The sequence below is a fragment of the Rattus norvegicus genome, chromosome 4, assembly GCF_021556685.1.
Source record: "Rattus norvegicus strain SHRSP/BbbUtx chromosome 4, alternate assembly SHRSP_T2T, whole genome shotgun sequence".
Classification (NCBI taxonomy): Eukaryota; Metazoa; Chordata; class Mammalia; order Rodentia; family Muridae; genus Rattus; species Rattus norvegicus.
The window spans coordinates 10,418,337-10,443,659 of record NC_141537.1 but is presented as its reverse complement, the minus strand read 5'-3'; the positions used below and the strand labels follow the sequence as shown (position 1 = coordinate 10,443,659).

At 39.3% G+C, this 25,323-nt stretch overlaps 1 protein-coding gene and 1 pseudogene across 26 annotated transcripts in view; one reads left to right on the top strand and one right to left on the bottom strand.

The window, feature by feature from the left end:
* Kmt2c (lysine methyltransferase 2C) overlaps positions 1-25,323 on the bottom strand; it is a 214,730-nt gene that overhangs the window by 108,414 nt on the left and 80,993 nt on the right. For all 26 annotated transcript variants that reach the window (XR_015686283.1, XR_015686284.1, XM_087659632.1 and 23 more), the window contains 5 exons: positions 22,605-22,802; positions 18,896-19,044; positions 17,805-17,914; positions 6,035-6,197; positions 808-979 (listed from right to left, as the gene is read on the bottom strand). Coding sequence is in view for 24 of the 26 variants with exons in the window: in XM_087659632.1 (XP_087515758.1) it covers positions 808-979; positions 6,035-6,197; positions 17,805-17,914; positions 18,896-19,044; positions 22,605-22,802 (792 nt within the window). In the remaining 2 variants the exon portion in view is untranslated. The remainder of the gene's footprint in view (positions 1-807; positions 980-6,034; positions 6,198-17,804; positions 17,915-18,895; positions 19,045-22,604; positions 22,803-25,323) is intronic.
* On the top strand, positions 6,589-10,193 carry Map1lc3b-ps2 (microtubule-associated protein 1 light chain 3 beta, pseudogene 2; annotated as a pseudogene).

The window sequence follows — 25,323 nt, the reverse complement described above, 5'->3', positions numbered from 1 at the left end:
GAGGCCATTCCTCAAACCCCTCCAAGAGACATTAACTATACATACAAATTATCAAAAATGTTAACTGGTATTCTTCCTAAATTTTAGCGAAGTTTGAAAGCAAACAGCTTGATTTACTTCGTGATTCTGAGATACTGATTCTGACTGCTCTTCTGAAATAACCAGTAAATTAGACTCATCAGGGCAACACTGGCCCTTCCTTTTTCCTGGTTACAAAAATGCTGTGTTTGCAACCATTTATGCATCACTGCAGATGCACATAACACTCTCAAGTGCTACACTAACTATACACACACTTGGGCTGGGAGGGAGAATTACAGGAGAGAGTAGAGAGGGATAAAATACAATAGAAGAAAAAGGTAACTCCAAATGCTGAATTTCCACACCATGCTTTGTTTCAACTATACTGAAAAGAATCTACTAGAAGGTGAACATCAAGATTATATCAAAACACTAGTCAGTAGAAATTGTCCATCCTAGAATGCAGATTCAGACATAACACTGATTTTGAGGCTCAATGTTTATAACTTATTTCTACAGTTACAGCTTCATTATCCTATTAATTCTTCCCAATAAGTTTTTTATTTTAAAATATTTTTTTAACAAATTGTAAGCACAGTGAGTTTTGTTTAGATATGCTCCACAATAACAAAGTCAGTAAATGTCTAGTAGACATACATGGTGACATTCCTATGAGATAGCTTACAGTATAAGCAACCTTTATCATAGCTCATAAGTAGTAACTTGTACTGCCCAGCAGCAGGCCTCACTGAGCGTCAACAACCCCTGAGGTAAAGGAGAACTTACCTGCAGTTCTGGCACACTTTGCACTCAGGACATTGCCAACCAGCACGCCTTAATGGAGTAACAGCTATGTCCAGGCACATCCCATGGTAGTGCTGACCACAGGTGGTACAAAAGAACTGATCTAAGAGATCTCCCGGGCTGTCACACACTGCACAGTTTGCATCTTCCTTTGCTATAATTAACAGTAAAACAATGAAATTGTTGTATTAAAACTTAAGATTTTTCTAACTTAACAGTCTAAAGTTACTTGACGGGAATTTACATGGAATCTCTCGGACATTTGAAGAATGAGGTTTCATTTAAAACACTGCAATGTATTATAATTTAAATCTAACCATATGAAATTTAATCATGTAATTTTGCAAGTATTTTTGCCTACATCTACTTGAGCCTATAAGAAATTCTTATTTATTGTATACTGTTAACAGCAATGGCAATGCTGGTCACTTGGTTGTTGCTTAGTACATGCACTAGAAAGAACCAAACAAGGGACTGGGAGGGGGAAAAAAAATCAACACAGACACTTGTAGTATTAAAATTAAGTATTTTATTCATATTAAATCCTTGGAAACTTAAAATCAAATAATACAAAATTGGAATGTTAATATCAATTAGAATAATGTGTTACCTAATTGAAAACAGACTACTCCAACCCACTTGGGGTTTTCTTAATACTAGAAAATACCTTATGTAGAACATTATTGATAAAAGGCATATATATATGTATATATGTATATATATGTATGTATATGTCTGTACATGAATACAACAATTCATAGACTAATTATATACTCAATTATATTGATTACCAGTTAAAATCATTATAATCAACATACTTATAGATAACATTCATGCCTAAATTGGATTAAGGGAGGAATTTGTTTACTATATAAAACAAAACAAAATGTAGAATAAATTATGCCTTTGCCCATTATACAACTAAAGCTATGCACATTACAATGTAGAAAGAGACAGGAAGTATTCTACAAGGATACCAATGCTAATAATGAAGATATTCCACTATAACAAGTTTAACAGAGCAATGTTTCCTCTTTTGTCCAAAGTTGGGCCAGTCCAACCTAATCCACTCAGCTAAAAGCACTTTCTACCTTTGCAGACCAAGCACCATGAAACCTGATGGTAATCTATCCCCATTCCATACACTAGAAGTGAAGAACATCCGCCTGCTAAGGGCTATAATAAATAGATTTTGTAAGTCAGACTTAATGTTTTTTTTACAACCTTTTAAAAATGTGAGGACGATTCTTAGAACGGAGGAAGTACAAAACAAGTCCTGGGGTCTGGACAGCAGGCCGCACTGGCACAAAGTCTAGGTGCACAACCACCTCACACCTGAAGCCATCTTAGAAAGGCTAACAATAACCACATGAAATCTACTAGCTACGTTCAGACTACACCTTAACATTGAACAAAACTTGCAAGGCTCAACACTTCCCTTTCCATGGCGGCTCCTCCCTCTCTCCTCGGGGCTATAGCATTTGGTGAAGCCACTTTGAATACTGGAAAGCCTAGAGCCCACGCCCACATCTCTGCTGCACTTAAAAGCCCCTCTGCTGTTCACTAAATGCTGACCCTCGAAACCTATGTTCCCATCCCTACAGATTTATAAACTCAACCATTAATGATTATCAAGCCTTAAGCAGCTCAGCACCAAATGTTCTAAAATTACTAGAACTCAACACTTCTAAAACGATATGTATATATTTTTTTCCTTCTTTCAAAAGAACAGAAACTTTAACATTGTTTTGATAACAACATCTCCCTATCCTAGGACACTTAACCAGATAAATTTTTTTCTATTAAATTATCTACATTTTTCCTACAGTTTTTACAGCTTGGCCCATAAAAGTTTCTAAGTATTGTAATAGCTTCTAAGTAAGATCGTCCCTACTTATTCTCTCTAAAACATCACCTGGCTATGCAAAGCACAATTTCAAAATCCTAAGAGTAATCATCATGCTCTGCTTAAATTAAGAACCAATCAACAAGGCCACAAGACGGTTTAATGGCAAAGGTGAGTGCTGCTCAGATTGGCTGATGGAAACTCAACTCCTGACGCCCAATGGTGAAAGGAGAGAACCAGCCACAACACAAGTGGTCCTCTGTGTTCTCGTACACACACACACACACACACGCACACACGCACGCACAGAAAATAACAATTCATTTTTAAAAGACAATCAATGGAGCTAGAAATGATGGCATATTGATTGTAATCTCAGCTCCAGGAGGTGGAAGCAAAAGGAGCAAGATTCCAAGATTGGCGCCGCTGCACAGCTACGGCAGAGTCAGTTTGAACTATGTAAGACACTTCCTTATAAACTGTAACATGAGTACCACGATTTACACACACACACACACACACACACACACACACACACACACACACACACACACAATATCTTTTTAATCTAGAAGAAGAGATGGAATTTAACTGAATGTTCCTTTTCCCTGTATGCTTGAAAGAAACTTGTGTTGAATAACTACATCACAATAGTGTAAAGCCTGAAAGACAGGAAGCTTATCTTTTCTACTTTGTACATCCAATAACCCAGGATAAATCAAGTCTTATTCAAATGTATTTTAAGGTGAGGTTTCACTTTTCAAATCACTTTTAAATGATTCTTTAATCGTCAGGCACTTAAAATAAGTGACTATTTTAAAAAACAGAAGTATAGTAATAATATTATTTTTAGTAGATGAGGTATTTTTCTTAATATTAAGAGTGCTAGTACGCACTTTTTAAAAAATTGCATTTTTAAAAGTGAATCTTTGATTTTTGCCACTTTTAATTTTTTTTAAATTGGGAAACGATTGACAATTCACTTTAACTTGATATTAGTTTTTCAGAAATACAGATAACTTGCCACAGTAAATACTGACTGGCTGATTTGTTTAGTTCAAACTGAGATGTACGCTAAGTATAAAATGCACATGGAATTCCCAAATCACAGTAGGAAAACAAATCAAGTATCTAAAAGTTTTGTATTGATTACATGTTGAAATACTGGCATTTTTAAAGAAATCAAACAAAAAAATACATGCTACTAAATATACTAAATTATTTGTATCGTTCACATTACATTTCCATCACCAACAAACAGAATACTACTATACACTCAAATTTACTCTATAACAACTCCTAGATATCACTGTGGGCCAGATCACTGTTTACACTATTTTCTCAGTAACCCTTTCATGACCGTCTTTTACAATACTAGCAAAAGGCATTATGAAAACAAACAAACAAACAAAAACAAAAACGCACTGCCGTTCTTGGTTTTCCATGTGTGCCAGGGCTACAACCCTAAGTTCTTGGAAGTCTCTGGCCTTCCTTTCTACTGTACTGGATAGCGTCCATAATTGACGGTTTCCTCAAGAGATTACTTGATAGGCAAACCACACAGCAGTATCCTGCTGGTCAAGAAAGAAGGCTGGGGGTTGCGGATTTAGCTCAGTGGTAGAGCGCTTGCCTACCAAGTGCAAGGCCCTGGGTTCGGTCCCCAGCTCCGAAAAAAAAGAAAAAAGAAAGAAAGAAAGAAGGCTAATGGTATTGCCATACCTGCAGCTTAGGGGTTGGGTAAAGTTGGGCAACAGACATGTCAGAAAAAAAGACAGATCGCCATTGACGAGCCAGTTTACCCAACCTCTAAGTTCTTGATTCAGTGAGAGACTGTCTCAAAATATAAGGTAAAGCTCAATAGTGGGAGACAACCACACCAATCTCTCCCTCCACTGTGCATGTGTGTGCACACCCCCAAATCCATGTGAGGGCGTGTGGCAAGTGACTGTTGTACATTTACAGTGCAGTGTTTAAGATTTCCAGAGAACAGAATTTACTTTCCTGGACACTGGTTTTATACCTGTGGCTTAAAGAGAAGGAAAGAAAAGAAGTAAATAGTCTTGCAGGGTATGTTTATAATACAATGCAGCTACTTTGACGCAATTTTAGACTATTTTCTGTATAACATGTAGTATCCACTAATCTTTTACTCTCGGTATGGAGTGAAATTCTGAAATAATAGTATGAACCAGATTAAGATCTCACATTTTACTTCCTTGTATTAGGTGAGGGTGTTGGGAAGGGGAGCATGACCCTCACTCACCATTGCCCTCATACTGCTACAATCTATGCTTCCCTTGCCAAAGTTCCAACTAAACCTCGGCTTCCTTCTGTCGTTCATGTATTTCTTATGAGTCTCCTTATGTCTACTTTGTAAGAAGTCACAAACCAATGATCTCAGTATTCCTTTTAACTTTACGAGCCAGCATGATCTTTCATCATCACAATGTTAATGACAAGTTACGCCATCAGTTCATATTGTTCATACTTTACATGCTGACTGAACTCCAGTAACCACTAACGGTATACAGGCAGAGCATGGTCATCGGAAGAAACAATGGCACAATTAATTACTAAATTTCTAAAAAACAATAGACATAGATAATCCTCATAGCAACTGCTGCATATGAAAGTTCTTTTTCTTCCAGACTTAACAGCTATAACTTAAAACATTGTTAAAATTTTAAATCAGTTATTAACTTAAACATAATTTGAAATTACAGTTTGCTTTAGCTATAAGTTAAGTGTGTATAGTGAATAAAAGCATAATTACATTGTAGACTCTGACTATAGATAAAATTAGGTACAAAACAATGATAAAAAAGTCAGTCAATGATCACGTTAATCTAGCTATTTGGAATTACTTTAGGTGAAGCCTGAAGTAGCTTTATTTGTATTTCTTAAACCTGAAAAAGATATGAAGAACGCACCTTTAAAACATGGCTAAACGCATGCACAGAGACGGTGTGGATTTTAAGATTAATACATTGCTAAGACGTAGGATAAAAGCTAACAGCTAAGAGGTAACGTGAAAGAGAGTGACTTATTCATGAAGACTTCGGAGACTGAAAATTAAATTTTCTAGAAGAAAAGATGTTCCTAAAGTGTCATGCTCTTCAGCTAACAAATGACTCAATAGGTAAAAACGCTTGCAGTGCAAAGCCTGGTAACAAAATCAACTCCTGGAACCCAGCTAGAGATAAAATTAAACAATCTGACTCCACAAAGTAGTCCTCTGACTCTCACATGCTGGGATTGAGAATTAAACATTATTATCTTTTAATACAAGTAAAGTGACTCTCCAAATGCACGTGTGATTAACTAAGCGCCTCAGTAACTTTATAACTGCACGTGTAAACTTACATCTCTCAGGAGCTTGGTCGATGTGCTCTGGACACAGAAGGAAGAAGTGACTGAAGTCCTGAAAGGTGCCGGCCCCTGCAGCACACGGGTAATGGTACATCTGGGTACACTTCTCTTCACAGCATTTGATAGTGGCTCCAAGGTGTTTGCAAAATGCACAACGCTACAATGAGAAAAAGAAATGACTTTACAAAACTTTGAGGAGGGGTAAGAAGGCCATGAAGAAATATCTGTACGTTACTACTAAAATAATGTTTAAAAAATTGATGCAAAAATACCCAATAAAATACTACCAAACCAAGTCCAAGAACACATCAAAAAACATCATCCATCAATATAGTACTCGAAGGGCTAACTAGAACAACAAAAAGAGATCAAGGGAATACAATTTGGCAAAGAAGTCAAGGTATCACTGATTGCAGATGATATGATAGTATTCATCAGCAACCCCAGAAATCCTACCAGAGCCTGTCTACAGCTGATAAACATCTCCAGCGAAACAGCTGGATATAAAATTAACTCAAATCAGTAGCCTTCCTTTATAAAAATGAAAAATGGGTTGAGAAACAAACTAGAGAACACCTGTACTGACTGGTTTTGTGTGTCAATTTGACACAAGCTGGAGTTATCACAGAGAAAGGAGCCTCAGTTGAGGAAATGCATCCATGAGACCCAGCTGTAAGGTATTTTCTCAACTAGTGATCAAGGGGGGAGAACTCACTGTGGGTGGTGCCGTCCCTGGGCTGGTGGTCTTGGGTTCTAGAGAGCAAGCTGAGCAAGCCAGGGGAAGCAAGCCAGTAAGCAGCATTTCTCCATGGCCTCTGCATCAGCTCCTGCTCCCTGACCTGCTTGAGTTCCAGTCCTGACTTCCTTTGGTGATGAACAGCAATGTGGAAGTGTAAGCTGAATAAACCCTTTCCTCCCCAGCTTGCTTCTTGGTCATGATGTTTGTGCAGGAATAGAAACCCTGACTAAGACAACACCCTTCACAATAGTCGGAAATAATATAAAATACCTTGGGGTAACTCCAACCTAACAAGTGAAAAACCTGTACAAGAATAACTTCAGGGTTGGGGATTTAGCTCAGTGGTAGAGCGCTTGCCTAGGAAGCGCAAGGCCCTCAAGGCCCTGGGTTCGGTCCCCAGCTCCGAAAAAAAAGAAAAAAAAAAAAAATAACTTCAAGTCTCTTGAGAAAGACTACACACTTATGGACACTTAATCTTTGACAAAGAAGCTAAAAATATACAAAGGAAAAAAGAAAGCACCTTCAATAAATGGTGCTGGCCTAACTGGCAGTCTGAATACAGAAAAATGGAATCAGATACATACTTGTCACTTTGTACAAAGCTCAAGTCCAAGTGGATCAAAGACCTCAACATAAAACCAGAATCTAAGAGAAAATAAGAAAGAGCCTTGAACCCACTGGCATGGGGGTTGGAGGTTTGATGTGGAGGGTTTTTTACCTAGACAGAACTCCAATGGCTCAAGTTATAAGATCAAGAATTGGTAAATTGGACCTCATGAAACTGGAAACCTTCTGTAAGTCAAAGGACAAATTGGCAACCTACAGATTGGAACAAAATCTTCACTAACCCCACATCAATAGAGAGCTAATATCAAAACTATATAAAGAACTCAAGAAGCTGAAATCAAAAAAGCCAAACAACTCAATCAAAAAATGGGGTACAGAACTAACCAAAGAATTCACAACAGAGGATTCTCGAATGGCTGAGAAGTATTTAAAGAAATATTCAAAGTCCCTAGTGATCAGGGATATGCAAATCAAAACGACCCTGAGATTCCTCCTTACACCAACCAAAATGGCTAAGATCAAAAACTCAGGTGACAGCACATGTTGGCAAGGACGTGGATTAAGAGAACACTCCAAGATTGCTGGTGGGATTGCAAACTGGTACAACCACTCTGGAAATCAATCTGGAGGTTCCTCAGAAAATTGGAAATAGATCTACCTAAAGATCCAGTTATACCACTCTTTTAGGCATATACCCAAAATATGCCTCACAATGCCACATGGGCACATGTTCCACTATGCTCATAGACATCTTATTTGTAATAGCCAGAAGCTAGAAACAACCCAGATGTCCCACAATGGAAGAATGGATAGAGAAAATGTGGTTCATATCACAATAAAATACTACTCAGCTATTAAGAATAAGAACAACATGAGTTTTGCAGGCAACTGGATAGAACTAGAAAATATCATTCTGAGTGAGGTAACTCAGACCCAAATGGACATGCACAGTATGTACTCACTAATAAGTACCAAAGAAGTACAGAATTACCAGGATACAACTCATAGCATTCAAGAAGCTAACAAACAGAGAGGTCAAACCGAGGATGCCTCAATCCCACTTGGGAGGGAGAAGAAATCACAAGGAGCAGAGGGAGGGAGGGATCTGGGTGGGAAAGGGGACAGGGAGGCAAAAGGGGGAACATGATTAGGTATTGGAGGGGAGAAATGGAACTGAAGCCCTGAGGGCCAGCAGAAATAATCGAAACAGGCAATCTAGGGAGGTAGGAGGTAGGGATGGGGGGTGGACTTCTAGAATGTACCAGAGACCCGGGAGGTAAGAGATTCTCAGGACTCAAAGGGAGGAACCTTAGATGAAATGCTCTACAGTGGGGAGAGGGGAAGAAGTCCACCTCCAGTAGAAAAACAGGGCATCAAATGGAGAAATGGGGTTGCCATCCCACAGTCAAAAACTCTGATACAGAATTGTTCCTGCCTAAAAGAACTGCAGGGACAAAACCAGAGCAGAGTCTGAGGGAAAGAAGTCCAGTGACAAGCCCAAAGTGGGATCCATTTCAAGGGGAAGCTCAGGGCCCTGACCCTGTTACTGATGCTGTGGTGTGCTTGCAAACAGGAGCCTAGCATGACAGCTTTCCGAGAGGCCCGACAAGCAGCAGAGTCAGATGTGGATACTTACACCCAACCAGTGGATTAAAGTCAGAGACTTGTGGTTGAACTATGTAAAAGCTGGAAGAAGTTCACGAGGGCAACCCCATGTGAAGACCAGCAGTCTCACCTCACCTGGAACCCCAAGATCTCTCAGACACTGAGCCATTAACCAGGCAGCACACGCCAGCTGATATGAGGCCCCCAACACATATTCAGCAGAGGACTGCCGGGTCTGTCCTCATTGAGAAGATGCACCTAACCCTTGAGAGACTAGAGGCCCCAGGGAGTGGGGAGATGGGGGGCTGGGGGGATGAGGACAGTCCGAGGGCAGATTGGGAGGGGGATAAGGACTGGACCGTAAACAAGGATTAAAGAATAAGAAAAAAGAAAAAAAGAAAAAGAAACAGAGCACAAAAACCAAAAGCACAGAAGAAATTCCATACTTACCAATAATAACACTGAATGGAAATATATTAAGGTCATTAGTCAAAAGCCTTAAACTGGCCAAATGAAACGAACGAACGAACGAACGAACGAATGAATGAATGAGCAGGACTCTGGTGGATTTGTACCACACAAGAAACTTATTTTACTGGTAAAGAATCAGGTAAAATGAAAAGGAAGGGCTAGGCAAAGATACCTCAAGAGCAAGGAGAAGCCTGATGGAGTAAGTACACTCCCCCATCACTTCAGAACATACAGATTTTACATAAAAAAGGATAAGAAAGGACAGAGGGTCAGGGAAGCCTCTCATGGATGAAGTATCGGCTGTGCGATCATGAGGACCAGAGTTTGGAACCTCAGGACCCACATAAAAACTGAGCAGGCTCAGAGTCCAGCCAAGAGATAAAGAAAGGATCACCTGACCACCCCAAGCAGCACACCATCTGTCCGAGAAAACCTTTGAACAAAGAGTGGAAGGTGTCCAGCTCATCCAGGAGCAGCACCCCACCAAGATCCCAGTGATTATAGAGTGATACAAGGGTGAGAAGCAGTTGCCCTTCCTAGACAAGACCAAGCTCCTTGTATCTGATCACATGAATATAAGTGAGCTCACCAAGATAATTAGAAGGTGCCTGCAGCTCAGTGCTAACCAAGCCTTCTTCCTCCTGGTGAATGGTGACTGTGTCTACACCCATCTCTGAAGTATACAAGAGTCAGAGAGATGAAGACCGCTACCTGTACATGGTCTATGCCTCCCAGGAGACATTCGGGACAGCACTGGCTGTGTCAGATTAGAACAATGCCTAATTTCCGTTAAGCCCTTACCAAGGCAAAAAGGGATGTTACCAATGGAAGCTGGTCAGCGCACTGTGGACAGATCAGAACACAGGCACCCACATAGGGTACTAGAAACTGTTTCTCAGCCAGAAACTGAGCTCCATGCAAGTGCATTCAGCTTGGAAACTAATCTAAACTAGGCTATCTTGTGTTCAAGCTTTACAAGTTTAAAAATAAAATACTTTGCATCTTAAGTTCTCAATAAAAAGTATTTTGACATTTTTCTCCCTAGTAGGAACTTGAAATAGAAGAGCAGTGTTGTGGCAGCCTCTTCCTGGGACCTGCTCCCTTCTCTAAAAGGGCTTCCACTCAGGGAAGAAGTCCCTCACCCAGGTTGCCCAGCAGAGGTCCCCAGAGGGCTCTGGCTTTGCCCAAAACAGGTCAGGTATGTAGAACATAGCTCTAAGGACCCCAGTGGGTCCTAGTCCTGAACCCCAGCCATACCACCATTTCACCTCAGCAGTGCATGTAGATGTTACCACACATAACACAGTTCTAGCCTTGTCCAGGGGTTGCTTGGTCCAGCTTATTAAGAGATTGCAGAGAATGAGGAGGGGGAGCACCCTTATAGAAAAATGGGATAGGGTGCTTATGGATGGGAAACTAGGAAAGGGAATAAGATTTAAAATGTAAATAAAAAATATCCAAGTGAGAGGAGAGAGAGAGAGAGAGAGAGAGAGAGAGAGAGAGAGAGAGAGGAGAAGAAGGAGGAGGAGGAGGAAGAGGAGCAGGAGCAGGCAGACAGACAGACAGACAGACAGACAGACACCAAGACCGCAGAGCAAAGTGTTTTTCTCCTGGTTTGGATTCTGTCTGCTCCGCGCCTGCTCCAGGGAGAGAGCAGCAGGTGTGCAATGCTGGCCGTGGGATGCAGCTGTCCAGTGGAAGGCTGAAGTCCAAGTGCACTCGCCTTGTGTGTGCCTCACACCTACCTGTCAGTGCGTACACACTGTCTTTGTAAGGGCGGTTCTGACAGCTGGTGGGATTTCCCATTTCATGCCAGTACATACATGTCAGCTCTGAAGGCAACAGCACTGGGAGAGACATGCTCGTGCGGACATATGGCTACTTCCAACTAAAGCCTCTCATCCTGCTACCTGCATGCAGTCCACTGTGACACTCAGACCATGCCTGGTCACTCGCTCACTCACTGACCCAACGTCTGAGAATCTCAGTGTGAGCTGCTTCCGACATGGACGGAAGCCAACACAGCCACCTCCCAACCTAGCTCCTGGCTCCTCACAGGCACCCAGCCTCCCTGCATGCAGCTGTCCTTGCTAACCCTCAATGTCATTTTCCACTGTGTAAACTGTCACTGCTCTGCCATGTGCAGGTTGGGTATGTCATTGTGTCTCTGGTTTTTATAACTATGGTAGGATCAGTATGGATTCCTGTGATTACAGGACCCCTGTACACTCTGACACTCTGATGAAGGCACACCGGGGGCGGGGGGTCCTAAGGGCACCCTGATGAGCTAGGTCAGCAGCGCCTGTGCGCTCTGGGTCCACTGCCCGGTAAATACCTGATGTCAACCTCTGGCCCACACACATGAACATATACATACATTAACACACATAAACACATGCATATCACATACACTTGTAAAAAATTAAAGAGAGGGGTTGGGGATTTAGCTCAGTGGTAGAGCGCTTGCCTAGCAAGCGCAAAGCCCTGGGTTCGGTCCCCAGCTCCGAAGGAAAAAAAAAAAAAAATTAAAGAGAGACTGAGAAGGCCAGTATATACCAGAGGGCTGAACACTTATTCTAAGATTAATCACATGCCACGTCACAAGTCAAATCTCAGCATTTTTTTAAAAAACTCTACATTTACATCATGTAAATTACATTTCTTTCTTTTTGGGGGGGGGGGTTCTTTTTTTTCGGAGCTGGGGACCGAACCCAGGGCCTTGTGCTTCCTAGGTAAGCGCTCTACCACTGAGCTATAATCCCCAGCCCCGTAAATTACATTTCTTAACCAACAATAGGAAAAACTATGGAAAACATCCAAGGACATGGAAATATATAGTGGTAATAAGTGACCAACAGTAATGGAAGACATTGAAATATTATTAAATTATTGAAACAAATGAAAATTAAAACAAAGCTTGTGTGAGTCAGAGAATGCAGTACTAGGAGGGAGGTCTACAGCAGCGAGTGCTCACACTACACACCAGAACGGCTTCAAGATGGAGAAATGGGACTTGTTCGTGCAGAGAACCCCAATTCCGTTCCCAGCAATCACTTTAGAGGGCTTCAACCTGATGTGTAACTGCAGCTCCAAAGTATCCAGTGTGCCCGTCCAGCCTCTACAAGCACCTGCATACCCACTGCACAGATGCAGACAGACAGACAGACAGACAGACACAGAAGCAGAGACACAGAGGCCAGGGTGAGGGAGAAGAGAAAGATCTCAAATAAAAACTTGATAGTGTATGTCAAAAAGACAGAAAAACAAAAAGAAAAAAGAACTGGAAAGAGAAAAAAAATTCCAACAAAAACCTGATAATCAAAAATATACTTAATACCAGTGGGTACTTTTAAAAGATAAATACAGCCGAAAATCATTAAAGGAAGGTTACAAGAGAAGATGCCCGGGGGGGGGGGGGGGGGATATGCTTACAGCTTTTAGTCACAGCACTCAGGAGGCAGAGGCAGGCAGACTGATTGACTGACAGGCTTTGCTTCTTAATTGGTTTGGTTTTTTTTTTTTTTTAAATTAACTTGAGTATTTCTTATATACATTTCGAGTGTTATTCCCTTTCCCGGTTTCTGGGCAAAAATCCCCCTCCCCCCTCCCCTTTCTTATGGGTGTTCCCCTCCCAACCCTCCCCCCATTGCCGCCCTCCCCCCAACAATCTAGTTCACTGGGGGTTCAGTCTTAGCAGGATCCAGGGCTTCCCCTTCCACTGGTGCTCTTACTAGGATATTCATTGCTACCTATGGGGTCAGAGTCCAGGGTCAGTCCATGTATAGTCTTTAGGTAGTGGCTTAGTCCCTGGAAGCTCTGGTTGGTTGGCATTGTTGTACATATGGGGTCTTGAGCCCCTTCAAGCTCTTCCAGTTCTTTCTCTGATTCCTTCAACGGGGGTCCTATTCTCAGTTCAGTGGTTTGCTGCTGGCATTTGCCTCTGTGTCTGTTGTATTCTGGCTGTGTCTCTCAGGAGAGATCTACATCCGGCTCCTGTCGGCCTGCACTTCTTTGCTTCATCCATCTTGTCTAATTGGATGGCTGTATATGTATGGGCCACATGTGGGGCAGGCTCTGAATGGGTGTTCCTTCTGTGTCTGTTTTAATCTTTGCCTCTCTATTCCCTGCCAAGGGTATTCTTGTTCCCCTTTTAAAGGAGGAGTGAAGCATTCACATTTCAATCATCCGTCTTGAGTTTCATTAGTTCTAGGCATCTAGGGTAATTCAAGCATTTGGGCTAATAGCCACTTATCAATGAGTGCATACCATGTGTGTTTTTCTGTGATTGGGTTACCTCACTCAGGATGATATTTTCCAGTTCCAAACATTTGCCTACGAATTTCATAAAGTCATTGTTTTTGATAGCTGAGTAATATTCCATTGTGTAGATTTACCACATTTTCTGTATCCATTCCTCTGTTGAAGGGCTGGGTTCTTTCCAGCTTCTGGCTATTATAATTAAGGCTGCGATGAACATAGTGGAGCACGTGTCTTTTTTATATGTTGGGGCATGTTTTGGGTATATGCCCAAGAGAGGTATAGCTGGATCCTCAGGCAGTTCAATGTCCAATTTTCTGAGGTACCTCCAGACTGATTTCCAGAATGGTTGTACCAGTCTTCAATCCCACCAACAATGGAGGAGTGTTCCTCTTTCACCGCATCCTCGCCAGCATCTGCTGTCCCCTGAGTTTTTGATCTTAGCCATTCTCACTGGTGTGAGGTGAAATCTCAGGGTTGTTTTGATTTGCATTTCCCTTATGACTAAAGATGTTGAACATTTCTTTAGGTGTTTCTCAGCCATTCGGCATTCCTCAGCTGTGAATTCTTTGTTTAGTTCTGAACCCCATTTTTTAATAGGGTTATTTGTCTCCCTACGGTCTAACTTCTTGAGTTCTTTGTATATTTTGGATATAAGGCTTCTATCTGTTGTAGGATTGGTAAAGATCTTTTCCCAATCTGTTGATTGCCGTTTTGTCCTAACCACAGTGTCCTTTGCCTTATAGAAGCTTTGCAGTTTTATGAGATCCCATTTGTCGATTCTTGATCTTAGAGCATAAGCCATTGGTGTTTTGTTCAGGAAATTTTTTCCAGTGCCCATGTGTTCCAGATGCTTCCCTAGTTTTTCTTCTATTAGTTTGAGTGTGTCTGGTTTGATGTGGAGGTCCTTGATCCACTTGGACTTAAGCTTTGTACAGGGTGATAAGCATGGATCAATCTGCATTCTTCTACATGTTGACCTCCAGTTGAACCAGCACCATTTGCTGAAAATGCTATCTTTTTTCCATTGGATGGTTTTGGCTCCTTTGTCAAAAATCAAGTGCCCATAGGTGTGTGGGTTCATTTCTGGGTCTTCAGTTCTGTTCCATTGGTCTATCTGTCTGTCTCTGTACCAATACCATGCAGTTTTTATCACTATTGCTCTGTAATACTGCTTGAGTTCAGGGATAGTGATTCCCCCTGAAGTCCTTTTATTGTTGAGGATAGTTTTAGCTATCCTGGGTTTTTTGTTATTCCAGATAGATTTGCAAATTGTTCTGTCTAACTCTTTGAAGAATTGGATTGGTATTTTGATGGGGATTGCATTGAATCTGTAGCTCGCTTTTGGTAGAATGGCCATTTTTACTATATTAATCCTGCCAATCCATGAGCATGGGAGATCTTTCCATCTTCTGAGGTCTTCTTCAATTTCTTTCTTCAGAGTCTTGAAGTTCTTATTGTACAGATCTTTTACTTGCTTGGTTAAAGTCACACCGAGGTACTTTATATTATTTGGCTCTATTATGAAGGGTGTCGTTTCCCTAATTTCTTTCTCGGCTTGTTTCTCTTTTGTGTAGAGAAAGGCTACTGATTTATTTGAGTTAATTTTATACTCAGCCACTTTGCTGAAGTTGTTTATCAGCTTTAGTAGTGTACCTTGGTTGTCCTAGATATCACTCTGTAGACCATGCTGGACTCAAACTTATAGATCAATCAGCCTCCGCCTGCTAGAACTAAAGGCATAGGTCACTACCGCCCAACTTTCTGCTCTTTTTTTTGTTTTGTTTTGTCAAGATAATTGAAAACTGAAAAATTGCAACTGTGGTTAGCAATATGCTAAACAGCAATTCAAAGTGTCTGGATCTCTGCAGCAACAACTCCATGGCAGTGAGCTTTACATAACGGGAAATTAAATGGGTATTATTGTTATTTACCCCCCACCCAAAATTTTATTTGTAGACTCTAATATTTGAATTTCATAGAATTATACTATTGTGAAATGTTACCCACTTTTTCGTTTTCTTTAAATATTTACAAATGTTTAAGTATCAGTAACTAGTGAACCAAAGGACAAAATTTAGAAAGAAGCTATAGTTTGTTATTCCCAGAGTTCTCCAATAAAAGTACTGTTGAGGTGGCAGGGGCAGGCTGATGGCTAAGCAGTAAAGGGCTTTGCAAGAAGCCTTGAGTTTACTCCTCTGGCCTCTGTGTGGTAGACAGAAGCACTGATTCCTACAATTTGTCCTCTGACTGTCACACCCACACACTTGCTAGTGAATAAACACATGCACAAGTGTGCGCCCAAATAAATAATAAATGTAAGCACTTATGCACAAATAGACAGATAAATGCAATTTTAAAATGTTTATGTCTTATTACAATAGGCCTGAAATTCCTTTTGTCTTTCCTACTCCTTAGATCGCCTGAATCTCTTTTGAACATTCAAAATTTCAATCTCTCAGTTTTGTTGTGTTTTGTTTAATGTACTGAAATATGCCTCAAGCGAAAAATGATAGTAATATTGGTCCTACCTCTGTATTGCCCTGGCTACAAAGAAGCTGTGTACGGAAGGGGGGACTGAGGGTGTGAATTATCTTTAAGAGAAGAGATAATGTTCCCTTATCCACCACAGTCATAACATAGCTATCCAAGTATGGTCACACTAAACAATGTAGTATTATGCCTTAAACTATATACATATAAAATTAAATGTAACATCAAATTTCTAGAACAAGCATTCTGGCTTACAGGGAGGAGGGTGTTAGGGAGATGCTCGGACTGGAAGGCAGGCCATTCATATACTAAATAAGCATTTGTAACTGAACTATAACATAGTCCCCCTTTCTACTTTTAATTTTGAGATGAAATTTCACTAAGTTGATTGCCAAACTGGCTTTGAATTCACTCTGAAGACAAACTGGGCCTGATTTTGCACCTTCCTACCTTAGCCTCCTAAGTACAGAGAGGAACAAGACTGTGTCACCTGATAATTCTTAATTGACAATTACTCATATGAATTAAGCCATACAATAATTTGAGTCTATACTTCTGAAAGCCTTACTTAATAAAACACTTACAGTTCCTATAGTCAAAATTTCTAGCTTCCATGTTCTTTTCGAAGAGCTATGCCACTTCTCCATTTATTTATACAAAAGTAAAAGGAACTGATAGATGACAAGAAAGATCACATGGGGGAGGGGCTGCCTTCATAGATGAGAGGTAGCCGTTGCCCTCACACTTGTGAGCATTTAAAGGTGAACCAAATCAAAGGGAAAGTTTTGAAAAACAAGAGACGCATGTTACTGTGGGATAGAACTGACAAACGGAACGAACAAAAATATTTTCATCAACATTCAAAGTACTGAACATACTTCTGCTGTGTGATAGAAATCTTTATTAGTTTGCTCTTTTAAAGTCACTACATGTATCTCGCAGTGGTGGCACGGGCAATTAATTCTAGCATTCTGGAGACAGAGGCAAGTAGAGTTCAAGGCCAGCATGGTATAGAGCGAGTTCCTGGACAGCCAGGCTACACCGAGGAAGCCGACCTCATAAGACAGTAAATAAATAAATGTCACTTCATAAATCTGGGCCTAGAGGCAAATCCCTTTAATCCCAACACTCAGGAGACAGAAGCAGGAGGACCTCTGTGAGTTCAGGAAGATCCTGGTCCAGTCCTGGTTCCAGCCAGGGCTACCCAGAGACAATCTATAGATAGATAGATAGATAGACGACCACATGAACACACACATAAACATAATTAGTATTCCTATTTCTAAAATTGGTCTGTTTTTATTTAAATGTGAAGTAAGTTTGAAGTTAACTGAAAACTTTACAAACTATATTCTTGGTATAAATTAGAAATTTTGTGTTTTGAGAGTTTCCTATTATGGTACACAGTTAATAAAGAATTCTCCCAAGTAAAATTGTACATCGGATAAGTGTTAGATAAAAGATTGTAGGACAGGCTAAGGATGTTCAAAGTCTGGATTCTATACACAGCAGCACACAGATACTGAAGAGTATCATAGGCAGAGGATCAAGTGTTCAAGATCATTCTCTACTACATATTAAATTCGCCAAAAAAAAAAAAAAAAGGTTTAAGTATTTGTTTCTTCTACTCACTTCTGTGCTCCCTGAGACAACAGCTTTGTCCACGTTCACTAATAATGGCTCTTCCATTTGGCATATTCCCAGTGACCACTCTACACATCGATGATGAGCCCAGCAAGTGCCTATAGTAAGAAAATAAACAATTTAATAAACACTAAAGGTATTAATGCAACTTGGTTGGAGTGATACAAATTCTAATCTCAGTACTCAGAAGGCTGAAGTAGGAGGATCCATTCAAAGTCTACCAGTGCTAGACAGTTATGAGTTCAAGGCTAACGAGGACTAAGAATTATCTCAAAAACCAACCAAACAATGATGTGTAAAAATATAATGTATCCCCATGTGATTCCATTAAAGTAGCCTTTCTACAACTGGCCCTGACAGTGGCTTATGGGTAAAAACATTCCTATTTGGGAACCTTGCAGGAATGCAAATCACAGGGCATAATTAAGACCCATTAAATCAATATGCCTTGTACTGTGGCCCAGTAATCTTTGTTTTACAAGTCTTCCAGTGATTCTGGTATACACAGAAGTTTGGAAATTATTAATCAGTGATTACTTCTTCCACAAGCAAAATTCCCTTAGTTGTTTCATTTAGTGTCTTTATATAAAATGAAAAGAACTGTTTAACACTAAGTTGATGACTAGGGGACATGAAAAATTAACAGCATCTAACTTTTAGTCTTCTCAATCCCATCCATGCAAGAACAGTGATCTGACTAAATCTTCCATTGCACAACACTTGGCCTACCATCAACCATCAGTTCAACCACAACAACTCACTCCAGCTCCCCACAGCACCACACTCTGCGAGTCACCATACTGTTGCAGTAAGCAAACCACTTGAAGCAAAAACCTGAGTTTTCTCCCACTGGTAAAAGGCCTGGCCTAAAATGCTCCCCATGTTTTCACAAGACTCTTTAAAGCTTCTCTGTCAATACCTATGACAATAAAACGTCCCATCAAGCAAACAATTACGGCACATTTTGAGGTGCCCTGCCTACATGATCCTACCTATTTCTAGAATTTACTACTGAATAAGCACCAAGTATAAATGTTTCCAGAATCGAATGGGAGCTGTTACAAAAGAGAGACCCCTACCTGTGGAATCAAATAAGGCTTGGACATCAATGGCATCTGGAAGGCCAACCAGACTGAGTTCATCCCATAACTTGCCAGGCTGGTCCTCACAAGCTGTCTGCGTGCTTACACTTACACAAGAAACAATACTCTGCTGGAGAGATCGCTCTCTAAAAACAAAATTAAGGAAGATAAGATCTGTGAAAGAATAACTAGAAAAACCATTCATTTTTATATCAGTGAGTACATATATCAGTGAGTACAAAGTATGACAAAATAAGCTTTAATTACTAGGTTACAGCTGCAAAAATTTCAAGAATTCATCTGTTATTCACAATATTAAAGTGGGTTTTACCTTATTTTATATAAGCAACAGTTTAAAAAATTCTCTCAATCATAGTAAATATCCCAATCATAAATTCATTTTTGCCATTGAAAACTAACTTGTTCTATCCAGGAAGAATGAAAGTGGTTTTCAGTTTACATATAAAGTGTATGAACATTTAGCATGCATTGGCTTAACACAGCGCTGGCAGGTAACTAAATGTACAGACTGCTGCCCAGGAGAAACGACAGCCATTTCAGTCTGAAAGGGGAGGGGAAGTGCACAGTGAACTGCAGCCTTCTCATGATCATGAGCATGTGTCAGCAGCTGGTCATTCATGGTGCTGAGTAAGCTCCAGGCTCATGAAGTAAAAGGAAAACAGGCCGTAAGCATGGGAATAAGAAAGATAGCATGAGAGACAAGGAAAAGAACAAAGCTAAATGAGGTGTTTACCACATGGAAGACTGGACATCTGGCAACAACACTCTATTACTTGGTAAGTAATCATCTGGTAAATAAAGACACTTCTTATATTCAACATTAATTATAGAAAGTAAAGTAATTACCACTGCAATGTCTCTCTAATAATCTAATGCTTAAACTCATGGAATTTTATATTACAATCACTACTGGACAGATGTCATAATACACTATATTTCTGTATGCTGGGTATTTATGATAAATCCTATTTAAAAATAGCATAATAGTCAAGATACTAGACCTTTATACTTGAAATTATTGGAATAAAATAGTATTAACATAGTCCAATAAGTACATTTAATTATCAAATATATTTAAAATAACTAGTAATTTCAAAGACTGAAAATACTGTGTTCATTTTAATTCTCATTTTTATAAATGCCTACAGGAAATTCTTTCCTATCTCCATTTCTATAAATATATTCTTCTTTACTATCATTATTTTATTGGAAGAAAGGTTAAGTAAACTCTAAATCGTGTTTAGCATATTTTAATTGCAAGAAGAAAGTAAAGCAAACAAGGCTGCTACTAATCAGACCCTAGCAAAGGCTGGTCACATCCAGCATCCAAGTGGGACATAGGCTTTATGTGCACGACATATCTTATCAACTCTAAGGATCTTTTAGGAGAGAGATCAAGAAAAGCCAGTTGTTGAAGGCTGAGAGGTGGCTAAGCAGCTAAGACCACCTACTACTCTTATAGAGGACTGAATTCAGTTTCCAAAACCTGTATCAGGCAGCTCACAACGGCTTATAACTTACCAGAGATCACCTCTACTCTCCGCAGAGACACTTGGAGACATGCACTTAATTACAGACACATAATTAAAAATAATAACTTTTAAACAGAGAAGCCAACTGAAATACAAAATTTCAAACTATAAAAGCAAAGATTAAAGGAACCCTTAAATAAATTAAGATACATGCTAAAAACCATTTTTATCAATTATGCTTGAAGCGAGGAGTGGGGACCCAAATATTTAACCCAGCACTTGAAAACAAAGGCAGATGGATGTCTGTGAGTTTGAGGCCAGCCTGGTCTACAGAGTTTCAGACAAGCCTAAGCTACATAGTAAGACCTTGTAAATAAAAAACAAAAAGATGCAAATTAATTAGCTATTTATACTTCATTAGTAACATAGCATTTATAAATATTTAAGATCGTTACTAAGCTAAGCTTAACCATCTCCCTTTACAAGATTGCCAAATATTCAGTATACATTAGTAAACTTATCATTATTTTAAAATGAGTACCAATTACACACAACTGTCATTAAGCTACATCTATTTTTATAAAAATTATCCAATCTCATAATTTTTATTTAAAAATTAATGGAATCATTTATATGTAAATGAAGCCAAATTTCATTTTCCAGAATATTATAATTATCATTATCCACATAGCAACATTAAGATAGTGCTTGACCTACTTCACCATTTGCTACCTACTGATTTCAGCTTGCTGGCCTTTTGATATATCTTATTACATGTGAGAATTAAGATGAAGGCAAAAATAAGGTTCTAATACATGATCTGGCTTCAAAGTAAAAAAGTTTTAACTATAAATACAATGCTTCTAAGTTTTCTTAAATCATTCCAACTTTGAATTCTTTATGAAAAAAAAAACCTTTGTTGCCATTTCACTTTCCACTTTGAATCTTCGAATATTGGCAGCACAGCTGTGCTATGCTCACTTAAATTACCATACAAGAGGGACCCTTGGGAAATTGCACTGTCACCCTCACAAGATAGAATTCTACAGCTGAGCTATTCTTCTAAGTATTTGTTTACTTTGTGTATGCCTGAGTTTATATATGCACACAAATGTATGGGAACTTGTATAAATAAAAAGGTGGCATTGGAACCCCTCGAACTAGAGTTGTGAGAACCACATGCATGGATGTTGGGAATAGAATAGAGATGCTCTGCAAGGACAGTAAGTACTCAGATCCTAAATTACATTTTGTAAGGTGGTGTGTGTGTGTGTGTGTGTGTGTGTGTGTGTGTGTGTGTGTGTGTGTGTGTGTGTGTGTGTACGTGTGTACACTTGTGTGTGGGCGCCCATAGAAGAGGAAACAGCTACCCTGGAATTCCGCACCAGTGAGACTGAACCACTTAACTGAATACAGAGAACCGTACTCTACAAAGATCATCAGTAAGTGCTCTTATCTGGTGAGATATTTCTCCAGGCTCTCAAGCTAAATTTTAATATTTTTTCAATTACAAAAACTTCTACATGTTAAAATATCAAGTCTACATATTAAAATATTCTTAATACACAACAAAAAAACACATTCTAAAAGCACATTCCTCAAGAGTTTTAGGTGACTACAATGTGTCTATGACTAAATACATATACATACATATAGCTATGTAAACATTTTTTTTAAAGGTGTCTTCAATGACAGGGATGGAAAAGAAAGGCAAACAGGGAGGTGACATAATTATATTTTAATGAAGTTAAGAGACCAGCTCAATACTGTCCAAAACACATGCATGCATAACTGAGAATGAAAACGATAAATGACAACATGAATGAATGACAGAGGGCTATGAGTCGTGCAGCAATTCTGGTTCGGGCACACCACTGCACTCTTACAAATAGGAGCCGCTCCGCAGGAGGGAAGGGAAGAACTCTCAGTTTGTCTCATCTTCCTTCCACGTGAAAAGTCAGTGAATGAACCCTGCCTTTGCTGTCTTTATTACATTTTCCTTCCAGGGTTTAACTTTTGCTGCCATAGTAATTTTGATAAAAAGAATGTAAAATAAAACAACCTAAAAGACAACTGTTTGCTAGGTAAGCGGAAAATCAGCAAGTGCTGCATGGATGTGTGAAGTTCCATAAAAGTCTGTTCACTGTAAACCGGTAAGACCCAAAACAAGTTAAACCATTGCCTACCAATGATTTAAACTCAAGACCGCTTACTTTCTCTGTCCTCGCTGTTTTCGTGGAGCGTAGTTCTGTATTTTCTCACAGGTTGCAATGCCGCTGTCACCGACGTCCTTGTTAGAAGGTTGATCTTTCCAAGGTAAAGTAAGTCCAGGTGTTACTCTGAATTGTTTCAAGTCTCCTTGTCCTAAGGAACTTTTCTCCCCACAGTAACAAAAGGCGCAGAGCTGTTCACTGGTGAGGGAGATAGTGAGGGAGAAAAGTAACTTTATGCAATGACCTTAGTTGTATTTTAAACTAAGTTTTTAACTATATTTTCAATGATCCATATTGTGAGAATATCTAAAATAAATAACTATATATTTGCAATTCTACTTTCCTATGGTATAATTTCTTTCACTATTTATTTCTAATTCACATGTTGATCTCTGTAAGGTGTATATAGATTCCCATGGATGTTAGAGAAGGGCACGGGCTATCTCCTGGAGCTGGAATTACAGGCTACTATAAACCACAGCCTGAGCTTCAAGTACACGACACCCAAGTGTTCTACACTGAACCACCCCTAAACACAGCATCCCTGTTACAGACACTCTGTGGACCAAGGTGTGGATTCTCATGTATGAACAGTATCGTGAGTGTGCCATAAGATGCACGTGGAAGCCAGAGGACTATCTAAGGCACTGTTCTTTCTTTGCCTTCTACCTTGTTGGACATAGGGTCTCAGGCATGTTTCCTAGTGTGTACAGCAGGTTAACTGTCAACCAGCTCTGGGTGGCTGTCCTGTCTCCATCCCCCCCAGAGCTGGGATAACAGGATGACATCTAGATTTACTATGGGTTCTGGGGATTCATCCTCAGGTCCTCACACCTGCATGACAAGCACTCTACTCACTCAGCCTCCCCAAAATAAAACCTAAGTATTAAATCTAAGTATCCATCTCAAAAGGAAACCTACATATTACATCTGACAACCACATACTTGGGCTCTGTAAAGCCTATGCTAACAACGTTTATTTACTACTTTATAAACATCCTTTTTATGCATGTTATATGTACCAGTATATATGAAGAAAAATAAGAGAAAAGTTTAGTGAGCCTTTGAGTTGTTAATGAGTTGGAGAACTGGAGAGATAAGCTGGACTAAATAGAAAGAAAATGAAGACTGAGGTTAGCTTCTATGAGGATGTTAAAACAGATACATGAGACTATCCATCTGTGCAGACCAACAAACTGTCTAATTAAAAGTGAGCCATGATGTGAACTTTTTGTGAGCTCTAGTTTAAAAGAAATGTAAAAATATTGATATATTAACTGCAACAAATATACCACGCTGCTGCACAATATTAACTACAGGGGACAATTGAGAACGTAGAAACAGAACATTCTGCACTGTCTACTCAAATCTTCAGTAACTGTAAAGTCTACTGAATTTAAAAAGAAACCATTATACTTCATAAGAGACTTAGCAGGATTTCTCCTCTATGATATTTTTCTTATAAAAAATATCCATTTCTTATAATAATATGGATGGATGCAAGCAAACAGGGTCTCAGTATGTACCCATTGCTGGCCTGACTTTACTATACAAATTCTGCCTTCTGGTCCTAGAATTAAAGGTGTGATCCACCACATCTAACCACACTGTACTTTTTAATAAAGACAAACATATTCTAAAAATAGATAACATATGGGTGAGGCTGCAAAACCTAATGTATTAGAAATGATCAGCATATACAAATAGTAATCCTTTAATTGAAATACAAATTAAAGTGTGTAAAACACAATAATTAAAACATGAAAACTTTGGGGGAAAAAATGAAGCTAATATTCTCACCAAAAGAGCAGTTATTCACTTACAGAAATTACTGATATTGATAATCAACATTTTCTATAAAAGAGCTCACCTAAATGTAAATAAGCACAAGGACAGAAAATACAACAACAACAACAACAATAAAAAGACTAGGAGCTGGAAAGACAGTTCAGTGGTTAAGAGTATTCATTGTTCTTCCAGGGAACTTGAGTTTAGTTGCCAACACCCACATAGTAACTCACAACCATCTATGGCACACATGCATGCATGCACACATGCATGCACGCACACATACACATACATACATACATACATACAAACAACAAAAAGAGCCCAAGTGCATAAAATAAATCAAAAGATGTTTAAAAGAAACAGATTGGAATAATACAATAGAAATGAGTGAAATGAAGATGTCAAAACCCAATTACTTAAAAATATCTCTGGGAGGGGCTGGAGAGGTGGCTCAGCGGTTAAGAGCACTGACTGCTCTTCCACAGGTCCTGATTCAATTCCCAGAAACCACAAGATGGCTCACAACCATCTTTAATAGGATCTGATGGCCTCTTCCGGTATGTCTGAAGACAGCTATTGTGTACTTAAATATAATAAATAAATCTTTTAAAAAAAAAACCCTCTGGGAGAATAAAGCTGGCAAAGTACAAATTAGTTTCCTCGAATAAAGGAAGTAACTATATAGACAACAAAAAAATAATGAATGGTTATTCTTACTATTTCTTTTTAATATAATGGCAGAAATCCTAAGCTAACTTAATGGCATCTTAAGAAGAGAAGTGAAATTATTTACATGTTCTGATGACAAAACCTAATTAATGTGCATATTCAAAACTCTTGAAGTCTCTACCCAAAACTGTTAGAACTGAGTATTGTCAAGTTACAGAATACAAAAATCAACAAACAAAAATCAGTAGCACTTCTGTAT